At 54.1% G+C, this 20,635-nt stretch overlaps 7 protein-coding genes across 7 annotated transcripts; 2 read left to right on the plus strand and 5 right to left on the minus strand.

Annotated features, from left to right (window-relative positions):
- Window positions 1-756: 756 nt before the first annotated feature.
- Window positions 757-1,878, minus strand: LRP88_14003 (uncharacterized protein; the record flags this gene model as incomplete). Its single annotated transcript, XM_083250356.1, has 1 exon — window positions 757-1,878. The coding sequence occupies one exon, from the start codon at window positions 1,876-1,878 to the stop codon at window positions 757-759; it is 1,122 nt and encodes a 373-aa protein (XP_083094690.1).
- Window positions 1,879-2,164: 286 nt separating this feature from the next.
- On the plus strand, window positions 2,165-2,842 carry LRP88_14004 (uncharacterized protein; the record flags this gene model as incomplete). Its single annotated transcript, XM_083250357.1, has 1 exon — window positions 2,165-2,842. The coding sequence occupies one exon, from the start codon at window positions 2,165-2,167 to the stop codon at window positions 2,840-2,842; it is 678 nt and encodes a 225-aa protein (XP_083094691.1).
- A 1,080-nt stretch (window positions 2,843-3,922) lies between these two features.
- On the plus strand, window positions 3,923-6,327 carry LRP88_14005 (Sec1-like protein; the record flags this gene model as incomplete). The annotated part of the gene is made up of 5 exons (XM_083250358.1): window positions 3,923-3,956; window positions 4,016-4,053; window positions 4,113-4,200; window positions 4,275-4,624; window positions 4,678-6,327. The coding sequence occupies 5 exons, from the start codon at window positions 3,923-3,925 to the stop codon at window positions 6,325-6,327; spliced, it is 2,160 nt and encodes a 719-aa protein (XP_083094692.1).
- A 1,057-nt stretch (window positions 6,328-7,384) lies between these two features.
- LRP88_14006 (uncharacterized protein) lies at window positions 7,385-9,850 on the minus strand (the record flags this gene model as incomplete). The annotated part of the gene is made up of 3 exons (XM_083250359.1): window positions 7,385-9,504; window positions 9,563-9,663; window positions 9,753-9,850. The coding sequence occupies 3 exons, from the start codon at window positions 9,848-9,850 to the stop codon at window positions 7,385-7,387; spliced, it is 2,319 nt and encodes a 772-aa protein (XP_083094693.1).
- A 1,670-nt stretch (window positions 9,851-11,520) lies between these two features.
- Window positions 11,521-12,867, minus strand: LRP88_14007 (glutathione S-transferase; the record flags this gene model as incomplete). Its single annotated transcript, XM_083250360.1, has 4 exons — window positions 11,521-11,803; window positions 11,855-12,117; window positions 12,167-12,643; window positions 12,697-12,867. The coding sequence occupies 4 exons, from the start codon at window positions 12,865-12,867 to the stop codon at window positions 11,521-11,523; spliced, it is 1,194 nt and encodes a 397-aa protein (XP_083094694.1).
- A 712-nt stretch (window positions 12,868-13,579) lies between these two features.
- On the minus strand, window positions 13,580-16,894 carry LRP88_14008 (E1 ubiquitin-activating protein UBA1; the record flags this gene model as incomplete). Its single annotated transcript, XM_083250361.1, has 3 exons — window positions 13,580-14,308; window positions 14,357-16,729; window positions 16,889-16,894. 3 exons carry the CDS (start codon window positions 16,892-16,894, stop codon window positions 13,580-13,582), a joined length of 3,108 nt encoding a protein of 1,035 aa, XP_083094695.1.
- Window positions 16,895-18,175: 1,281 nt separating this feature from the next.
- On the minus strand, window positions 18,176-18,935 carry LRP88_14009 (FKBP-type peptidyl-prolyl cis-trans isomerase; the record flags this gene model as incomplete). The annotated part of the gene is made up of 6 exons (XM_083250362.1): window positions 18,176-18,203; window positions 18,260-18,301; window positions 18,458-18,478; window positions 18,536-18,596; window positions 18,682-18,746; window positions 18,811-18,935. 6 exons carry the CDS (start codon window positions 18,933-18,935, stop codon window positions 18,176-18,178), a joined length of 342 nt encoding a protein of 113 aa, XP_083094696.1.
- Between the last annotated feature and the right edge of the window lie 1,700 nt (window positions 18,936-20,635).

Consider the following 20,635-nt stretch of genomic DNA (forward strand, 5'->3'; position numbering starts at 1 on the left):
GTTAGGGGCTTGTGTAATGAGTAAAATTGTAGACCGGCCTGAGAATGTCGAGTGTGGACGGAGAGGCAGATATACTTATACCCAGATCCATGGTGAGTTATCACACGATGGCACAGGGAGAATTATGCTTGTTGCAGCCGTGCAAGTCATTCCGAATCCCTCCAGACGCAACGTTTAGCCTGTGCGGTTAGACGGCACGATAATTGGCGTCTTCCATGTTCCGGCTTCCGGGGCTGTGACATGTTTTCCGCTCATGGTGTTGATGCTTAGATAGCGAAGTACCAGCGACAACCAGATCCGAAGAGCGAAAATAGAGACCGAGACGCGAAATAACACCCCTGTCGACATGTCTTGACGATATCATCGCGAAGGCCGAAAAGCATGCGGGAATAACGGTCCTCCTGTTGAGTGTGCAGGGTATCTGATTGGGATATTGACTTCGGTGGTTCGGCAAGCAACCCATTCAACCCTTCAGCTTCGCATGAGTCGGCATCAAGCCCTGGCTTTGGAAGCAGGTGGCTTGCCTTACAAAGAATGCATGGAACGTTCCAAGCGAGTTGCGAGAAGCCCAAGAGAAGAATAATGTGGCCCCAGGTCAGGTCGGCCGATCTTGCATGGCCGTAAATGGAGCCAACTACGTCACTTGGCTGTGAGTTGCGAATTGCTGACATGTGCTGTTTTCGAAGCATCTCAAATGCCGCTCCATCCATCTTGGCAGAATGTCTTGTCCAGCTGAGAAGAATTCTCAATGTTTGCTCAGAACCATAACCTGAACAATGCCATCATCTCAAGTTGGCCCAGGTTACGCATTCGCGGATCCTCGTCGTCTGGATCTTCGCCTTGGTCTTCATCTTGATCATTCTCAGACCCGAATTTGGCATGCTTTCCCCGGTTGATCTCGCCACATTCTTCCAAATGCTCCTCAAATGAGGTCGCTGTGAATCTCCGTCGGTGGTGAAAAGGCATCTTTTCCAGGTCCTCACACCCGATGCAGTGGAAGCCTTGTTCCGTCAATTGTTTTGACTTGTTGAACCACGGCGCTGGAACGATGGCCAAAAAGCGGTGCGGATTGTTCACTCTTTCATCGCATCGAGAGAGGAAGACTTCAGGAGGCTCAACGAAAGGCTTGGGATCTTCCTCAGAGAATGCCGCCTCGTATCGCCTTCGAGAATATTCGTTTATCCTTTCCATTTCCTTCTCTATGACAGTTTCGGTCATGACATCGGATGACCCGTGAATTTCGAGACCGGCATTGAGGGCGCTTTCAGAGTCTACAAATACAGACTCGACACTGGCGACACGGGCTGGTGAGTATACGCCGGGCATCACTTTCATGTGAGGCAGCGTGTCGACGACCTCGCTGCTGATCCAATACTTGCGGCATGCGAGGCTTGGCGGCACAGGAAAGTAGCATTTCCTTTCAGAGAAGCAGACAAAACATACTCGCTTGCAGGTGAGTAGGTAAAGATAGCCGCCGAAATCACCACAGCCGTCGCATTTTTCGGTACAGAGCTTCTCGTGCAATTGCTTGCAGGTGATAATCTTGGCTGTATCGATGCATTGAGCGCCGCGAACTGCATCCCAAGCATGGGTGATGAGAGTGTTGTACTCGGAATGGGAGTAGAGCAGCTCGGCGGCTCGTCTATTGGTTCGCCGGAGGGCATGTAGAGAGGCGAGGTCAAGTTGAGAAATGATGATGTGAAACAGTTCTGGGGGGAGACGGTCCAAGAAAGGAAACGGGTTCGTAGATGGCCGAGGAAGAAAGTCCCAATCCGATGGAAGCGGAGGCAAGTTGTCGCTGAGGGTAAAGTCCAATGGACGAGATGGGAGCTGGAAGACGTGCAGAGAAGGCTCTGGAGTCAATTGCTGGTTCTCCATGCTGGAAGAAGTTGACTATCTCAAAGAAACGTCTCGTTGATTAATGAATACCGTACAATTAACTGGTTCGATTACACTCGATGGAATGTTGGTTTGGTGTCTGATCTGGGTTTGTGAAAGAAGCAGTCTTACTTTCGAGGCTGCACATTCCAGAGTGGAAGCCTCAGGTACCAAACTCTCCTCAGCTCAGGTCACACAACAACCACCTAACCCATGTCTCAAGCGCCTCAAGTTCCTGCCTAAAACATCACCATCTGCCACCGGTCACGACGGGAGTCATTGTCAAATGCGACGATTCAGAGACGACGCTTCTGATGAGAGCCATGACGAAGAGGATATTCCCCTGCATCACAAGCGCGCCTTTGGTGCAGGGTTGAAGCGCAAGCGGGTTGAGTTTGTCCCCGCCCAAGATCCAGACGCTGGTGTCACAACAACCGTGACGCCTGCGAAAGCGACAGATACCTCCATCGGAGATTTATACGCCAGTATCGTATTGAAGCCTGTGCCCGATACCAAGGAGTCTACCCAGGAGACAGCTGAAATATGCCCTGTCTGCGAGCTCCCCGTCAACTCTACGTCCCAGCCTCATGAAGCATCCATGGCTCACCAGGTCTCACTAAAACACTCCCATCCACCCTCAGCTCTTGACCGGTCCCGCATGGGACTGCGGGCTCTCAAATCACAAGGATGGGATCCGGATGCCCGGCAAGGTCTCGGCCGCGATGGTGAAGGCATGCGGTACCCGATCAAGGTGGTGGCCAAGGAAGATACTTTGGGAGTCGGCGCAACCGTGCCAGAGCACATTCAGAAGAAAGAGAAGGAGGGGAAGCCAAAGCCACTAAATCGCAAGGAGATGCGGCAACTGGCAGCAAAGGAACGACAGCGGAATGAACGACTACAAGGGGAGATTTACGGGAGGGTCGATGTTGAGAGGTACCTGAGGGGAGACGGAAGTGACAGATGACAGGGCCAAGCTGGATGCAAACCAACATCATGAGGTGCGGAAGAACCTATCGTGTGTCGCGGGACTGCCAAAATGCCTTGGCTGAAGGTGCCGATAGGTATGAACTGTCCGTGAACTGGTGGAGGCTGCGTAACGCGGCTGAGGACCTGCATCTAGTCCGGTAGGACTCACCGCTACCTAGGGATGCAAGCGAAGGTCTATGTATGAGATGTGAGTCGTCGCTGTCCTAGATTGACGGATATCTAGGTATTGATTCATACCCATAGGCAGTGCCATAGAACATCCTATCAACAACACCTGGGCTAACAAACAAGATTACACATCGTGGTGGCCCATAGGCACTCGCTCACTATAGACGTCAGAGGTACCTACCAGTATCTTCCGGCACATCTGTTTAAAGAAATGGATATCAACCCGAAACAGTTGTTCTGAGACGGAACATCAAGCTGACACGGACCCTGAGTTATTCATGCATGCAGATAGTGGATGCAAATCAAAGAGATACTGTAGTTTGCCATCCATGCCTCGGTCTGCGGCCTCAAACGAAGTCCAAATATGCTAACCTAAGCTTTTGGTGATGACCTCATCGGCTGCAGCGGCGCCGTCACACACCGCTCCGCAGCCAAACAGCTCATCCCAGCGTGAGTCCTTGGGGGCAGGCTTCAGCGGGCCTCGGGCTGTCCTACAGCGGACTCACTCTCACAGCGACCATCACCAGCCAACCAACTGGGGTGCGCTAAGGACAGAGCCTCCAGGACCAGAGGCCGGGATCCACTTCATGCGCAGGTGCCATCCATGGGCCTTGGGCGCGGGCTTGAATGAAACCCCGCCATACTCCTGAGTTGAGACCCAAACTTGGGATCTTCGACACTCAATCGTAGACGACTTGGTTCGGCTTCACCTTTGGCTCTGACGCTGTCGCGCTTCTCCTTGGTCTTGGTTTCAAGTCTGTCATCCTAGAATCTCTTCAACCTCCTCCTTTTCTTGTCGCGACTCCCATTCCGACCATTCCTGCTTCCGCCCAGTATCCTCCCTCTGTACCCAACGACGTGACGGGGCAGCCCGCCTACAGCATTCACCATGGGGCTGTCCGTCATTCAAGAACAGCACGATGGTACGTTTGATTGACTCTAAGCCATGGCCATAGGCCATTCTGTTGACGCGCATCGCCAGCCATTCTAGAGCAGATTAAGCAGATCACCCGAGGAGACGTAAGCTATAACATCCCTCCAAGCTTATCAAGTTCAACAGTTAACACTCCGCCTTCCAGTGGAAATGCCTAATCGTCGACGAGAACTCCAAGAAGATCATCTACAATGTCGTTAAGGAAGATGACATTCTCAACAACAACATCGCCAGTCCGTCCACCCATCCAAATGTCCCTCGGCAGCTGTCAGCGAGGCCTCTTGGCTGACCTTACTCCTCCGTCTAGCTATCGAGCTCATCGAGAGCCGTCGCGATCCAAACCCTGAGATGGATGCCATCTACATCCTCTCCCCCGAGCCTTTCGCCGTCGATTGCCTCCTCGCCGACTATGAAATGCGACGTTATCGCAGCTCCTACCTCGTTTGGACTGGACTGCTCGACCCCTCACTGCGACGCAAGATTGACGATTTCCCCGGGGCTCGCCAGCTTCGCGCCGGTTTCCAAACTCTTTTTATCGACTTTGTTCCCCGAGAGTCTCATCTGGTCACCTTCCGAGACCCCTGGAGCTTCCCTATGCTCTACCACCCGTCATGCAACGCACTGGTTCCCCAGCATATGAAGAGCTTGGCACAAAAGGTAGGCCGACAGTGTGCGCCGACCGAAATTCTGGTCATTAATCTAGGAAACAGATCGCCGGTCTTTGTATTACTCTCGGAGAATACCCCAAGGTCCGATACTACAAGCCCTCGGGTGCGCTTCACGAAGCGAGCGTCCTCTGCACACACTTGGCTCGATTCGTGCAAGAAGAGCTGGATGGCTATGCGCAATGGGATACCAACTTCCCGCCTCCCTCGCAACGACCGCAAGCGACGCTGATGATCACGGACCGATCGATGGATTTGATGGCACCACTTGTACACGAGTTCACCTACCAAGCCATGGCACACGACCTACTACCTATCAAGGACGGCGACAAGGTCACCTACCGCACCACCATCAACGAGGGAACTCCCGAAGCAGAAGAGAAGGACATGGAGCTCGCAGAAAAGGACAAGATCTGGGTGGATAACCGACACAGGCATATGAAGGATACCATTTCCAAGCTGATGGACGATTTCCAAAAGTTCCTCGCGCAGAACCCACACTTCACCAACGAGAACGCCGACACGACCAACCTGAACACGATTCGCGACATGTTGGCAGGCCTACCGCAGTTCCAGGAGATGAAGGAGGCTTACTCACTGCACCTCACCATGGCGCAAGAATGCATGAACATATTCCAGAAGCACAAGCTGATGGACATTTCCAACGTAGAGCAGACTCTGGCAACCGGGCTAGACGAAGACTTCCGGAGGCCCAAGAACGTGCTCGACTCCGTAGTACGACTGTTGGATGATGAGGCCGTGTCGCTCCCGGATCGATTTCGACTCATCGTCATGTTCATTCTCTACCGGGACGGCGTTATCAAGGAGGATATCAAGAGACTTCTCGCCCATTCGGGCCTCCCACAGACAGAGTGTCAAGCTGTAGAGAACTTTGCGCAGCTCGGCGGACTCATAACACATGAGCTCAAGGATGTGCGCCAACCTCCTCCGCCCCTATTCCCCATCGACACAAAGGCGACACAGCTGAGCGAGGAGTACGGTCTGGCTCGCTTCGAGCCGGCTCTGAAGCATATGCTGGATGCTCTCGCAAGAGGCGTGCTAGAACAGACACACTTCCCATATGTGAAACCTCCGTTGGACCCTAATGAGGACCTTCTGATAGCACAGGGAGGATCTCTTCGTGCCGGCCGGCCAAACTGGGCAGCAGCAGGACGTCGTCCACCAGAGAACCGACAGCGGATCATCGTCTTCATGGCTGGAGGTGCGACTTACAGTGAGAGCCGTGCATGCTATGAAGTTGGTGCCGAGAAGAGCCGCGATATTATCCTGGCAACCTCACACATGCTCTCGCCTCAGCTCTTTGTCCGACAAGTTGGCGACTTGAGCCGAGACAAGCGACAGCTCGACCTACCTCTGGAACGGCCCAAGAGACATGCGCCAGCACACCTGTATGAGCGTCCGGCACCTCCTCGTCCTCCACCTCAACAACAGCCACCTCCACAGCAGGCTGGCGGTCCAGCACGCCGGCCAATTCCCGGTGGTCTACCTGCCCAGCCTCGCCCTGGGAACGCACCCCCTACGGCAGCCATGGGCAACATGTCGCTGAATCCACACGGCGGCAGCAACGGTGCCCCGCGACCGAGCTCGCACCACAGCAGCAGCGGATATCAAGAGGATGGTGGCAAATACCACAAAGAGAAGAAGCGGAGAAATTTCCTGGGTATAAAGAAGTAGGGCTCTTCCAGCGGGAGTGTTTCTTCCGCGGCTGCAGTGTCGCCTCTGGCTCGGCGGTCTGATACGACCGGGACCGAAGATTCAACAGAGGGGCTCACGACGCCTGGTCGGAGGAAAGGTGGCAGGAGCTCTTCAAGTACAGGCCCGGAAGAAAAGTGCCCTGCGTGAGGTGAGGGGCCATCTACTATATCTTGGTGAATACGAAGAGGCTGTTGTGTTGGGTAGCGATCGATGAGAGCAGGTAAACTATAGTTGGTGTTGTACCGTTTTTGGTTCTTTGCAGTCCTCGACGGAGCGCGGCGTTTCTTCTTCCTCTCTTCGTTGTCTGCGTTTTGCCTTTTAGTCTCACGACGAATCAACATGTCTTGCTTGCTTGCTCTAAGTGGGTGGTAAAGTGTACATAAAAGGGCTAGCCCGTGTATATACAAGTTTTCCGTGTCATGAGTTTGTTGTTGGTGGTGTTGAAAGCCATCTCTTTTTCCAACGCTTCTTCGCTCCCCTGCCTGGCCTGAATGACGACATGTCTCGCTTCATAGCAGAGATATTCTCACACAAGGCACACATTACATGATGACAAGAAACATCAAGTTGCCCATCAATCAATCCATTTGAACCCACTACCTAACAAACAACCGAATTTTTGCCTCCATGCCTATTCCCTGTTGTCCCCTTCCCCATCGCCTTGCTTCCAAAAAAAGATAAAAAAAAGAATAATAAAATAAAAAAGGGACAAGTTTGTTTCACAAAACAAGTACTATCTGCAGGAGGCGTTGAACGTTGGTCCGCCACTGCTTTCCAAGCTCTCAGGTTGTTGATATGGTTGCGGTTTTTCCTCTTTTTTCTTTTCTCCGGTTGATAGTCACACACTAGTGTAAGAAAAAGCATTTCGCTAGTAGAGAAGCGAGACGCTTTTTGCTCCAATGTGGTTTGAGACAGGCTGTTGATAGATTTCATACATGTGCGGTGCACTTGGAGGGGGGAAACTCCCCTCGTCGTGGCCGATGGGGGGGGGGGGGGGGGGGGGTTGGTTGAAGCATAGCAGTTCGGGAGAGTAGCTTTAAGGTCTGCCAAAGGTGGCGCCACGGCCGGGGTTACCAGCAGGAGGCATACCTCGGCCCTCGAAGGGACCACTGGGGAAGTCGGGTCCAGGAGGTCCGTTAAAGCCACCGAGGCCTGGGGGAAGGAAGCCGTGAGGTGGTCCGGCGAAGAAGCCGGGCGGAGGCGGAGGCATGTTACGAGGGGGCATACCGCCCATGGCCTCGGGAGGAGGTGGCATCGCGCCGGGAGGGAAGTTTGGTGGGAACATGTGAGGCATGGGCATGTTGCGGTTGGGGCCAGGGCCACCAGGGCCACCAGCCAAGCCTGGAGGAGGGATCATAGGACCTCGCTGCTGAGGAGGAGGCATCTGGCCGCCACCTGGCATCCAACTGGGTGGCATCTGGTCCAGGCCTGGGGGCGGAGGAGGGCGTTGCAAGATCTGGGTCGGTTGGTTGGGTCGACCATCGGCGTCAGGGGGGTTGTGGAAGCGTTCGTCCATGGGGAAGCCGGGCGGCGGCTGATGGCGCATACGCTGCGGACCGCGGTCATCCCTAGGAAAGTCGGGCTCCCGGTCGTTGAGCTGAGGGGGCATCTGTCCAGGATTTTGCGGCTGGGGTCCCATGCGCATCAACAGTTCGTTGCGTTGCATGTCTTGCGGCGCTCTCATGAGGTTCATCAAGAACTCGGCATTGTTGTTGTTACGGGCGGCGTCAGGGCGGCCAGATCCCTGGCTAGGGGCGCGCTGGCGTTGGCCTACGAGGTCCTGGAGGAGCTGATCGGGACGAGCAGACTGCGGTTGCGGTCGGGGAGCGAGAATCTCCTGGACGTGTTGGGGCGGAGGTCGGCCCATGGGCGGGCCGTCCATTCGGCGATCACCTCCGTATTGCTGGAAAGGTGACCCGGGCGAGGCCATGGGGTTCGGTCTACCAGCATTAGGCGGCGTGCCCTGAGGGGCAGCGAAAGGTGAAGGACCGGGGGGTGTAGCGCTCATGGTCTGCTTCTGCAGCTTCGCAAGGAGTTGCTGGAAAGCCTGTCGCTCATCCTCGGGTCCAGGGGCTGGGCCAGCGGCAGTAGGCAGAGGCAGCGGCAGCGGAATGCCACCATTAATAGGCGGTCCAGTCATGGGAGTGGGAGGCTCAGTCTTTCCTCGAGGTTCCTCCTGAGGCTGGGAAAAGAACGAAGTGAACCTCGAAGACTTTCCAGTCGGCTTGGGCTTGCTGGCGGCGACGGGCTCCTTGGCCTCGCTAGCGCCCGGCGTGTCAAGACCAGCATTGGACGCAAAGGCCATGAAGAACTTGTCGGGACCAGATTCCACAGCTGGAGCAGATTGTACTGGAGGCTTTTCAGCCTCGACAACAGCTTCAGCCGCCTCAACAGCTGCAGGCTTGGGGGGAGCGGCGGGAATGCCAGCCTTGGCCTTCTTCATCTCCTCCATCCATTTCTGGAAGTCCTGCTGCGTATGGGCTTCAGGATGCTCCTCAAGAGGTTCATCAAGCCATTCGGGTTCGCGCTCGACTCGCTGGTCTCGATCACGTCCCCAACGTCTCTCATGCGTGCGGTTGTTGGAGCGATCATCCGCAACCTCGGCGGAAGTATCACGATCTCTCCAGCTCTTTGCGCGGTCTATACGCTCCCGCTTATCAGGGGTCGATGTTTCATTCGTGTTGGTACTAGGCTCGTTCTTGTACCACGACTCAGACTTGTTTCGATTCGGTCCGTTTCGAGATCGGTCATTGTCGTCGCCATCTTTGTCTCGGGAGAACGAGTCAAAGTTTCGCGCCGGGCGATCTCGAGTAGCTTCGCGGTCATCGCGGTCTCTGGGCTGGCGCCCGCCGTCACGGAAGTTGCCTCCCATACGTCCATGGAAGCGCTCAGCGCCTTCGTGGCCAAAACTCTTGCGAGGCTTCACCGTACTCCAACCGTCAGATTCACCCTCAGTTCCATCGCGGCGACGGAAGCCATTGCTGTTGCGACCTTCGCGAAACCGATCGTTTTCTAAATCGCCATTGCGACTTCGGAAGTTGCCGAAACGGGCTGGAGCATCAGAGTCTTTCGCGGTCTTGTCATTTTCGGTGGATTTGTTGCCTCGGGCTGAAGCAAAGGCCATTCGAGGGGGGGCAAAAACGAGATCTTCAGGGTCTAAGCAATTGCGCATCGGTCAGCACATGTCAAGCATGGGGTTCAATCCAGGGGGAACCGACTGGCACTGTTCCGTGAAACATGTCTCTCAGCACCGGGACGGCGGTTGGTCTGGTCAAGGAGAGGGTTGTCATTTGATCGAGGTCGATCGCCGGTCGTCTTGTTCTGGGTACGGTTTGGTTCAAGTGGGGGTCTGAGGCACGAGGTCAGGAGATTGATATCAGCAGCTGAAAATACTTGGTACTTACCCCATCCAATCCTCGGCAGGAGGGAGGTTTGGAGGTTTTATACATAGCGGTGAATCCCGCAAGAACAGCAGTGTTTCAGCTGTGTATCGAACAGCCATGATGGTATGGAATCTGGAGATGCGATGCGCATCCGAGAGAGGAGATGGTCGCACAGGAGAAGAGAGAAGTGATTCCCAGGAGAATTCAGGCGCACACCAAGGGTATTATAGGAGCTTTGGGTCTTATGGGAAGAGCGGCGGGTTCGCGTTCAGGGTGACAGGCGAGTTATAGCCTTCAAGGCTGATTCTCGACAGGTGTGACGAGGAAACGTGGCGAGGCGGAGATGCGGTAACGAAGGCGATAACAGCGGCGGTGGGTGGAGAGAGTAGGTCGATCGATCAGTGGTAGGTCAGTCGGTGAGTCGGCGAGGAAGCGTGAATGTATTATCGTCAAGGGATCTCGGGCGATAGCGTCGAGCGACAAGGCGAGAGTTGAGCGTGACAGATATTGGATGAGATGGCGGAGGAGGGTGACGTCCTAAGGTGGTGGTGCTGGCTGGACAAGGCGAGCCAAATGTGGAGCCAACAGCTGGGCTGGGCTCTGCTGGCTTTCTCGAACCAAGCCTCAGAGGGCCAAGGGCTTGCGGCAAGAGGACAGGGGTGTGCTACAAGGAGGTCGCTTCGCTGTTGGTGGTTGTGGTAGTCGTTGTCGTCGCAGGTGGAAATACTAAGATACTGTGTAACGATAAAGAGGATGGCAATAGAGGGGGAATGTAGAAGTCGAGAGATGTTTTTTGGTGGCTTGACGTGGTTGCGAGGAGGAGGTGGAGGCGGGCGGTCGCAGTGCAGTGGGAGAGGGAGGCGAGAGGGCCCAAGGGCTGGTGTCCTAGCGCTCTAGCGTCGTAGTGACAGTTGTACAAGTTCAAAAAGGGCGTTTGGCGAATAATGAAAATGGGTCGTCTTTTTTGGAAGAAGAGCGAATGATGAGCTGGTAAATCTGGTTCCGGGTGATGGTTGTTGGACGAACGTTTTTGGGGCGGAGGGTTTGGGTTTGGAGACGGATTGTGATCCCGTGGTGAGAGGTGGAGGGACGGAAGGAGAGAGACGACAGATACCTTGCTCACGACCCAAAGCTTCGTACCATGGCAGGTACCTCTGTGGACGCTGCACGCACTCAAAGCACGCTGTGAATGCCTGAACGCGTCCGTCCTAGGGGTGGTCTCAGTGGCAAGTTGTTCCCTGGAGCTCGCCCGCGCCCACGCGACGTTGCCCAGCTACCTGTGTGGGTACACGCGATGCTCTGCCCATTGAGGTACCCAGACAAGCTGCCCGGCTTTGGCACCGGCTCCGGACTCGGCTTTCTTTGACGGGCTAACAGAGGGCATTCGGAGCCTCGAGTTGACGGAGCTATCGCTTTGTCGATGGGAGCGGATATTTGGCCCACATTCCTGGATTACCCCGGCGTAAGAACTGAATAAATCTCTCAAGGGGCTCTATGAGGATTCCATTTTGCGATCCCTTTCTCTTCCTCAAACTGATATTCAATACAATGATAAGATCCAAAATAGCTAATGAAGATTGCCGAGATAGTTGCTTGATGGCATCCAATGTCAAATAGCCAACTGCTCCCTTGGCAATTGTTGATCTGATCAAACTGTTTTCAGTTTGAGCAATACTCCAACAATCTCGAAAACTGACACATCGCCCAAAATAAAGGCAAGAACAAGACAAGCCAGAATCAAAGCCTCATCTTCATTCAAATTCAAGTTTCATTTCAGCATCTATATCATCTACTTCTGCAGAGCCGCCCCAACAGCCACAACCTCCTCGTCCAGCGGTAGGATGTGCGGCAGCGGGCCGACAGGGGTAATGGCAAAGGGGTTGATCTGTGTGTGGCTCCTCGTGTAGTGCCACTTGATGTGCTCAAACTGCGTCGTCTCCTTGAACGCAGGGACATTCCAGTATAGGTTGCGCATCCACCGGTGCAGCGCCGGGTACCCGGAGCGGATGTCGCGGATGTTGCACTTGAAGTGCTGCACGTAGACAGGGTCGAAGCGGATGATGGTGACGAACCTGAAGGGTGTTAGGATATACAACGAGTTGAGGGAAAGAACGAAAACTCACAGTCTAATGTCGGCTTCGGTGATGTTGGCTCCAAAGTAGTATGGGCCTTCCTGCGATGCGAGATGCTTCTCGGCGCGGTCCAGCGCCTCAAAGAGCGCCACCACGTTGCGCTCGTACGCCTCGCTCGTCGTGGCAAAGCCAGACTTGTACACGCCGTTGTTGATGAGGTCGTACGTCCACTCGTGCGTCTCCTCAATCTGCTTCTGCAGGTTCTCAGGGTACAGCTGGATGGCCTTGTGCTCTTCGTCCAGGAGGTCATCAAACTGTCTATGTGTCAGCCATAGAGTCAGGTTGTGAGAACAAGCAACTTACCTCAGTGCCAAACATGCGCAGAATCTCACTACTCTCGTTGCTCACAATCCTCTTGGTCTTCTTGTCGTACAGCACCGGCACAGTGAATCGTCCCTGATAATCCTTCTCACTCTCAAAGTACACCTCCTTCAGGTGTGTGAAAGCCTCGTGGCCCTCAATCGGGTCAGGCACGACATTCTCTCCAGGAACATCACCATCCTCCTTAGTCACAAATCGCCAGCCGCCCTGTCCAAGGTGCCAGTGCACCACAGAGAAGGAGACGATGTCCTCAAGACCCTTGAGGCGTCGGGAGATGAGGGTGCGGCACGCCCACGGGCATGCGTAGCTCACGTAGAGGTGGTAGCGGCCCTTCTCGGGGGGGTACTGGGCGCCGGGCTCTCGAGAGATCCAGTCGCGGAATGAACTGACTTGACGCTTAAACTCTCCAGACTTGTCGCCGGGCTTCACCCAATCGGTGACCTTGAAGCCGGTGCTTGACTATGGTTCTGTTAGCAAATCGTGAACAAGAGCAAATACGAGCATGAACTGACCATTCTGATCTGATTCGAAAACTGGATGTTGAAGTTGGGTGTCGTTGTCGGCGATGATTTCACCGAATTTGCAAGATGCGTCAAAGATCTCACAGACTGCTGCTTCTGCTTCAAAAGTAGATTCTGGTTCCAAGCTCCAAATGCTCGAATCCTCAATGCTTGCATCGACATTTCACAAAGCGGAACCAAGCTCGATTTATGACGGCGACAAGCAACCTTTATACTTGACCCCTCCTCTCTCAAGCAAAAATGTCGTATCACCCTTGCTCACTAAGACTTGCTCAGCAGCCAGCCCCTCACCATGTACAGTCTAACTACTTCACGCAGGCAGAGCCCAGTCTTACAATCTGTTGGTTCTTTCGAGAGCTTCCTGCTGGTCGAGCTATTCCGTCCTAGAGCTGTGCGTCTCCGATTTCATAATCGTGGCGTAATGGGTCACCCCCACTCGTCTGCGTGCCGCTTAGTTAATTCGCTGTCTTGTCTTGATAAGCTGCCCATTCATCATGACATGAGCCTTCGTAAACCACTTGGATGTGAAGCTAGGTAGGAAACTACTGTAAGCACGCCCGGCTATTGGCCTCAAACACGTCTTTCTTCACAAGATCTTGCCTTCCAAACTGTGCCTCTGGAGTCCCTGGTTAAGGTTGTCTCGGCTACCCCGCATTCCATTCACTCAGTGCCATGAGGCATCCCTACACCATCCGGCCCAGCGTAAATAACATGATTCAAAGCGGTACAACAACTTCATAGTCACATCAAGCATAATGGATTTCATCTATCTTTATGAATTCGCTCATCCTTTATTCGTGTGCTCTTTCGCACTCTGTTCCTTCTATCGCTTCCTTACATATTTGAATGACCGACAATAATCTTTTCATCTCATTTATGCAATCTTGACCTTGATGTAGGGAACCTCCACGTCCTCCTCAGCAAGATCCTCCGCAACAATCTCAAAGATGACCTCCTTCTGGTGCTCAGGAATAGGCTTCTTCGAGATCGTCTCCACAAGCTTGCTCAGCTTCATCTCATATCGCTCCTTCAACTTCGCGGGAGGGAAGAAGGAGGCATACAGAAGGCTGACTCCTGAGCTGAGCATGCTGATGCTCAGTCCCTTCTCCTTGAAGGTATCCAACAGCTCCCTCAGAGTAATGTCCTCAATCTCGAATCGATCCCAAATCTTGTCCAGTGTGACGTCACCCTCAGGTCCCTTGTACACCACCTTGGGGCTGGCGATGGGCTCACTGAAGCCAAAGAAAGGCAGAGCCAGGTTGATGAAACCGTTCTTGTACTGCTCGATATCATCCTTGCCATCAATGATCTTGAACAGCTCCAGGACCACCAGGCCGGTGACCAGGGCCGTTGTAGTGGCAATGGCGGGAATGATCTTGCCAGCAATGAACTTGGTCTTGTGGCGATCAGCGGGCTCGATCTTGTAGTTCTCCGCTCTCAAGTTACTGCAAGCAGTAATGAAGTCGATGTGGTGGTTCGAATCGTCGTCCTTCTCAAAATCCACAGGCACCAGCTGGAAGCCGGACAGGGTGTTGGGTGCAGGCAGGCTAGCCGTCAGCTTATCCAGCTCATCGTTGTCGTCGAAGCTGCTTGCTTCCGGTTCCTAAATTCAATTAGTTTCTCATCTTCCAGGGGCTGTGCAGTTACTTACGGGCTCGGGCTCCTTATCATCCGCCTGAATCTTCACGCTCGAGTCAGGGGTGAAATCGGGCACAATGACGTTGTCCAGTTCCCGCAGGTAGATGGACCTGTCAGTTCCAGGCGACTTGATGTCGTAGTTGAAGGCGTGGAGGTTGGCAGCCGCCACGATGAACCCAAAGTGTGTCGGGTTGTTGGGATCAAACTTGAGCGCATCCGGAGCACGCTTGGGACCAGACCAGAAGGGTGTTCCAGATGATGTCTCGGAGTCCTTGGGGAAGTTGTAGAGAAGTTGCTGAATCTTGTTGGCGAACTCGGTCTCAAAGAGTCGGCGGGCCCAGGCGATACAGTCCTCGAAAGTTCGTGGCCGCTCGGTTGTGAGGTAGTTGCGGATCGTCTCGAGTGTCTCCTTCTGGTTGCCACCCTGCTTCAGAGTAGACTCCAAGAAGTTGGGCTGGGTCAAGTACAGGTTGACAGTCTGGGGAGCCTTGACAAAGAGCTTCTCAAACATGTACTCCTTGGACCATGCGATGGTGTGCTCAATGCGGTTGGGGAATGATCGGATAGTGCACATAGGGAATTCCTTCTCGGGGGGATCCTGCGAGGAAGAGTAGGATTCGGTAAGGTGAGGAAGGACAACCTGTGTGTTACCCTTGGTTCCAAGAGTACCACTCTCGAGAAGAGGCTTCTGGAAGAAGACACATCGTCGATCCACATATGTTCGCGCCTCCACGTTGTCGAGAGCATTGGTAACACCATCAAGGTTGCGCCAGAACTCTTCATTGAAAACGCTTTCGGTATCGGGGCTAACGCGTTCCTTCAGCGTTACAATGTGGCCTTCGAGGTCGGGGTTCATGCGCTGAACTGCCTTGGCGGCACAGTCACTCTTCATGTGGCCAACATCGTCGGCGCGGAAGAGGAACTGTCGGTTCAGGTTGCTCCTCTCAATCGAGTCCATGTCAGTCACCCAGATCTTGCCCTCAGGGCCCGTTCCAAGACCGATCATGGCCCAGTTCTTGAGCATCTCGCATCCAATGGCACCAGCTCCGACAAGAAATTGCTTCAGGTTCGCGATCTTGTTCTGGTACTCGGTTCCAAAGACAGCGATCTGACCATCGTAACGGCTACCAATAGGCTTGCAAAGCTCAGGGGAACGCTTAGTGCTTGTGGGCAGGGACTCGAGAGAATCAAAGTACATCCACTGGTTGATGGGCTGGAACTTGCCAGAAACAGCCTTCAGGATCTCCTGAGCCGTAATGCCACCAAAGTAAGCAGCCATAGGGTTGAGATCACCCAGAGCCTGGTAGCTCAGCTCCTTCAGCAGCTTCTCGTCCAGCTCAAGCTCCAGACCCTCCTCCTCAGCAAACTTCTTGGCCGCACCCAACACAATGGTCGCGTCGTCGTCGTCCATAGGGTTGGGGAGTCGTCCCTTCGAGACCTGGAAGGCATGCAGAGCCTGGAAACCAAGGTGCAGCTGTTGAGGGCGGTCGAACTTGGCAAAGTCGGAGATGAGGAACTCGGGCTCCTTCAGGGCATTCGTGAAACTCTTGAAGTTGATGATCTTAGGCATCTTGACTTGCTGGTACATGCCACCCCGCTTATACTGGCCGAGCCCGGACACGTCGCCGATCGAGAAGGTGTAAGGACCCTTGACGGTAATCTTGCGGGGCTCACAGCCGTTCAAAGCCTCCATGCCTTCGATCTCGGAGAATGTCACGTAGTCGCCATCTTCCAGACCGTGTCGGGTCTCGTCTAAAGCAGAGACCAAGCCCTCCTCATCGACTCCAGCAACGATACCGCTAAGAGGAGTCTCGCCAGTAGGGTCGATGACAGTGAACTTATCGCCAAAATCGCAGAAAATGGAACCGAAGAGACCAAAGGTGTCGGCAATAACGACATAGATGCCCTTGCTGTGGCAGTAATCGCCGATGGCCTTCTGGTGGTGGATAGGAACGTTGGTTAGGACGACGACCTGGTACTTGTCGAACTGGGAGAAGTTATCGTCCAGGCCGGGAGACTGGTGGACCTTGACGGGGGTGTAGGCGTTCAGCTCGGCAACGCGGGGCACGGTGACCTCGTCTCTGGGCTTGCCGACGTCGCTGGGAGTGAGGAAGAACTGAGAGGAGAGGTCGGCGAGTTGAACTGGAGCGGGGTCGTAGAGGGTGAGACTCTTGACACCCGCCAAGGCGATATTCTTGGCGACCTCGACACCGAGACCCTTCAGACCGACAATGAGCACATTCGAAGCGCCCATGCGCTTCATGGCCTCGTGGCCCAAAACATAGAGCTGTCGGCTGTAGAGGGACTCGTCGATCTCGGTGTGTCCGACGACGGACTCGTCGACCTGCATCCGGGTCGCGAGGTCGACCTCGGGCAGCTTTTGGTCCTAGAAGTCGAGCAAGGGTCAGCTTTAGTCATGTTGAGCTTGCGCCAACGGTTCGGAAGCGTGCAGGTGGGAATGGGCCCTCTGCCCGCACGCAGCATGATCCGAGGCGTCATGAAGTTACGGCCTTGGAAAGGGCAAGCCCGGACATGATGTACTCACAACCATGGTGCGCTTATGGGTAGGTGACTCCCCGTTGGAGAGCTTTCGCTTCCCCAGCTTGTCTGCTTCAGACGCTATGTTGAAGGTGGTAAACCGGGCGGTTGCGAAGGTGATCTAGCACTAGGCAGAGCTCAACCCCGCCGAGCAAAAGGTTGACGGTGAGGGGCAGACGGAAGAGGGACGAGAGATGGATGTATCTGCGGGCGATTTCGATGCTCGTCGCAGACGGTAGCGGTGATAATAAAATGTGTACGTTGGTATGGAAATCGGTGGTTTGTGAGAGACAAGATTTCCTGCTACGGAGTCAGGTAGAAGAGAAGACTGAGGCTGTGAGCGCGCGTAGTGGACGGTTGATGAGGTAATGGCCCGAGGCAGCTTAGCGCAGGCAGTGTGAGTGCGGCATGAGGCATGAGCTGGCGCGTGCTGGGAGCGGGTAATCGAGCTGGTGCCTTACATAAGCGAACAAGAAAGCCGATGAAGGGTGAGGATGAGGGGCAACATGACTTGGAGTGAGTGGGGTGAAAGGCCAGGCACACACCAGCTGGTTGCCCCGCGGCCAGTGAAAGGATGATTACCCTGGAGCTTTGGTGGGCTTGGGCCCCTCCAAGACATGGGTCAAGATTCGACAAAACTGGCCACCTGTGCCTGCACCAAGATTCTGTTGGATTCTATTGACCTCATGCGGCTTGGTATGGTCTATGCACAGTAATCCAAAAAGGTTGTTGATGGTGGTGGACGCCGACTGCTTTTGTCAGCGCCAGTCCAGTCTGGGGTGAGCTTCGCCCTGCTTTGGTGAGGTACAGTGCTTGGTCCTCGTTGGCGGGGTCAAAGCATTTCGCGGGGCATGCCATGCATCTTTACTGCAGCTCAAGATTATGAGCTCTCATAGATGAACGATAAATGCCCAGGTTACGATATTACAAAGGAGGTGAATGAGCAGTCATGTCATAAGTTGTTTACAGTTGCAGCAGTCAATACGGATACGCCCAAAGTTTGGGCTACCTCTGACTCGAGTGGAGCTCTATCCAGATGCAAGCAAGCAAGACAAGGATGAGCAAAAGTTTATCACTGCAGCATGAAATAAGGGCAGGCATCGATTGTTCTTTATTTAGCCGTTCGCATAGTTACGATAGCGGTGTAGAATCTACCCGAATCGAACTGCGCCCAATACTAGGTATCTCTGGGTATAATGAGCAGTGGGCTAGTCGTAGGTTCGTTGAGCTGGCAGATCCGTTCAAATCCCCAGTTGCCGAAGGCGACCGACAGCGACGGCGACAATTGGCGCATTTATTGGACCTTCTTGAGCTCGACATCGCTGAATTTAACATTAGTGACATGTTCGATTGGCTGTGGCGAGCTATTTGTACTTACAAGATGAGGCTAGAGTTGGGGGGAATGTGGCCGGGGAAGCCGCTATAGTGGTTGTGTTAGCTAATGCGCCCTCTGTGAAGCTCGTTCAAAGATGATGCAAATAGGGTCGGAGCTCCGGCGACAACAATGAGCCACTTGGGGGAGCGGGGGGCACGATTGGTCTGTGCCGGGTCGAGAGGGGAGACTTGGAGGGCTTACCGAGCACCATAGCCGTAGTCGCTGGAGGAAGCTTGTTAGCAATTGCGTGCGACGCAAAGTATGAGGAGGAGAGCTTACGGAGTGATGTCAAGAGTGGCCTTCTCGCCAACCTGCATCTGAGTGACGCCCTCATCCCAACCTGGGGAGCGTAGTTTGTTAGCATCGAATGTCTTGACTCTAGTTGCTCGGAAAGGCGGAGGAGGACGGGTATGGGGCTCGCGTACCCTTGATGACCTGGCCAACGCCAATCTTGACGACAAAGTCGCCGCGGCCAACGGAAGAGTCGAACCTGAAGAGGGAAAGGTTAGCTATGGCCGAAGCTTCAATGATGAAAAGGCCGGCTGGGTGCTTACTTGGCGCCCTTGTTGTCGGGCTTGGACTCGTCCTTGAGGTAGCCAGTGTACTCAATGGTGACGGTCTGGCCGTTCTGAGCGACAGGGCCGGTGCCCTCCTGGTGAGTAGTCTTGGTAACACCCATGATTGCTTGTGTAAAGGAGAAGTTGCGAGATTGAGGTGCAAAGGAGTTGAGTCTGGTGGTGATGCGAGATGCGTGGGAGATGGATGCAAGAGAGAAAGACCGCATGTTGGAAGGGAGGAGACGGACGTGGACCTTTAAAGGGAAAGGGGAGAGCTGAGCAACAGAATCGGGAAGGCAGGGACAATGAATCACAGCCAGGCCAGACCAGGACTTGAAAAGGTACGAAGGAGTGAGTGTTGAGAGCTCGGCGATGCGTGGTTGGATGGATTCAGAGCCGGGGTCAGCTCTTCCAATCCCAGGGCGCAATGGAGGGGCAATGAGATCGACGGCGGGGCATGGGCAAGCCAGAATGACGAACAATGCCAATCAGCTTGCGTGAAGGCTCCACTTGGGATGACGAGTGGGAGAAGCTCGCAGAATCGAGAATCCAGGGAAAAAAGATACATTTGATTGTCGTGATACTGTGGCCTTGGATGGCAATACGTGCAGGGTTCAGAAAGGGCGGTAAATCCCCTTGTTGGTTCCGGAAAAGTACGGTGACTCCATCAATTGTAGCCGCTGCTGTGCCCAAAGAGTGCATATTCGGTCCTTGGCTTGGCCTCTCCATCACGGCGGATGGATGGATGATTCGACACCCAAACCAATCATCACCATGAATCCCTCAGGGTCCCGTCGTCAAACAAACTACATCTGCCTCTTCTACCGGCTGATCTATTCTTAGTCGCTGTACTGCCCAGTACCTAGGGACTGTACCTGCTGCGGAGATACATCCATACATATTCACGCGCATACCGTCCGTCTCGGGCGATGACGCAGTGGGTCTTGATGCTCGTCCTCATCCAAGCTTGGAAAAAAGCAACGCTTTTCATGGTTTATCAAGACAACATGACACCAGACAGACCAACATGAAACGAGGCAGTGCCAATATTATCCCTCAGCCTCGTTTCAACCCGGCTCGCTCCTCTAGTCCAGCCTAATCTCGGTCGATACGCCGGCTGACTTGCTGGTTGGCCATGTTTCGACCGCCCACTCCATCCTCTCACAGTCAGATCATGGTAGGGATAGTTCAGCTGCTATATCACTACACTAAACACCCAGATAACCGCCAAGGAAGCATGCATAACTATCCGTAGCCCCAGAATCGGCCAGCCGCAGCGTACTCTCCTGTTGCAACCCGTTACCCATACCTTGCTGCAGGACGAGTTGAGGCCCACGCGGCCGAAGTATTTCGGGCTTCTCGGAGATGCGGGCGTGATACTGACAAGGTAGCCTGATACCTTGCAGGCACTTCAATCTCCCCGTGATGACAAGTCAGAAACTGAGTCACTTGCGCGAATGAGTTCAGCGAGCGTGTTCCAGCAAGTGTAATACTGCGGCTGGAAGTTGTTTGTGTGACAGTCAAGGGCGGAGGTTTCGACGACTCCAGGGTCAGTACTGAATCTTCCTCAATTGACGTCGTGCAGATCGTGCCTGCTGCATCTTGCATCTGTGATGCCTCGATCTCTGATTGCAGTTTCTCAGAAGACCATCCTTGAGTAACTGGAGGTAGGTTTCCCTGCATATCTTCCGAGACGGCGGCTCTTCAATGCCGAGATGGCGGCCTTGACCCGGGGTCCTGATATGTGTAGATTGATAAACATTTCAGCTTTCATGGGCTCGGCCATGCCATCATACTTACTGACCACAAATCAGATTTGAGG

Source organism: Fusarium phalaenopsidis (genome assembly GCF_050370095.1).
Source record: "Fusarium phalaenopsidis strain FUZ10S chromosome Unknown contig_32332, whole genome shotgun sequence".
In the NCBI taxonomy this organism is placed as follows: domain Eukaryota; kingdom Fungi; phylum Ascomycota; class Sordariomycetes; order Hypocreales; family Nectriaceae; genus Fusarium; species Fusarium phalaenopsidis.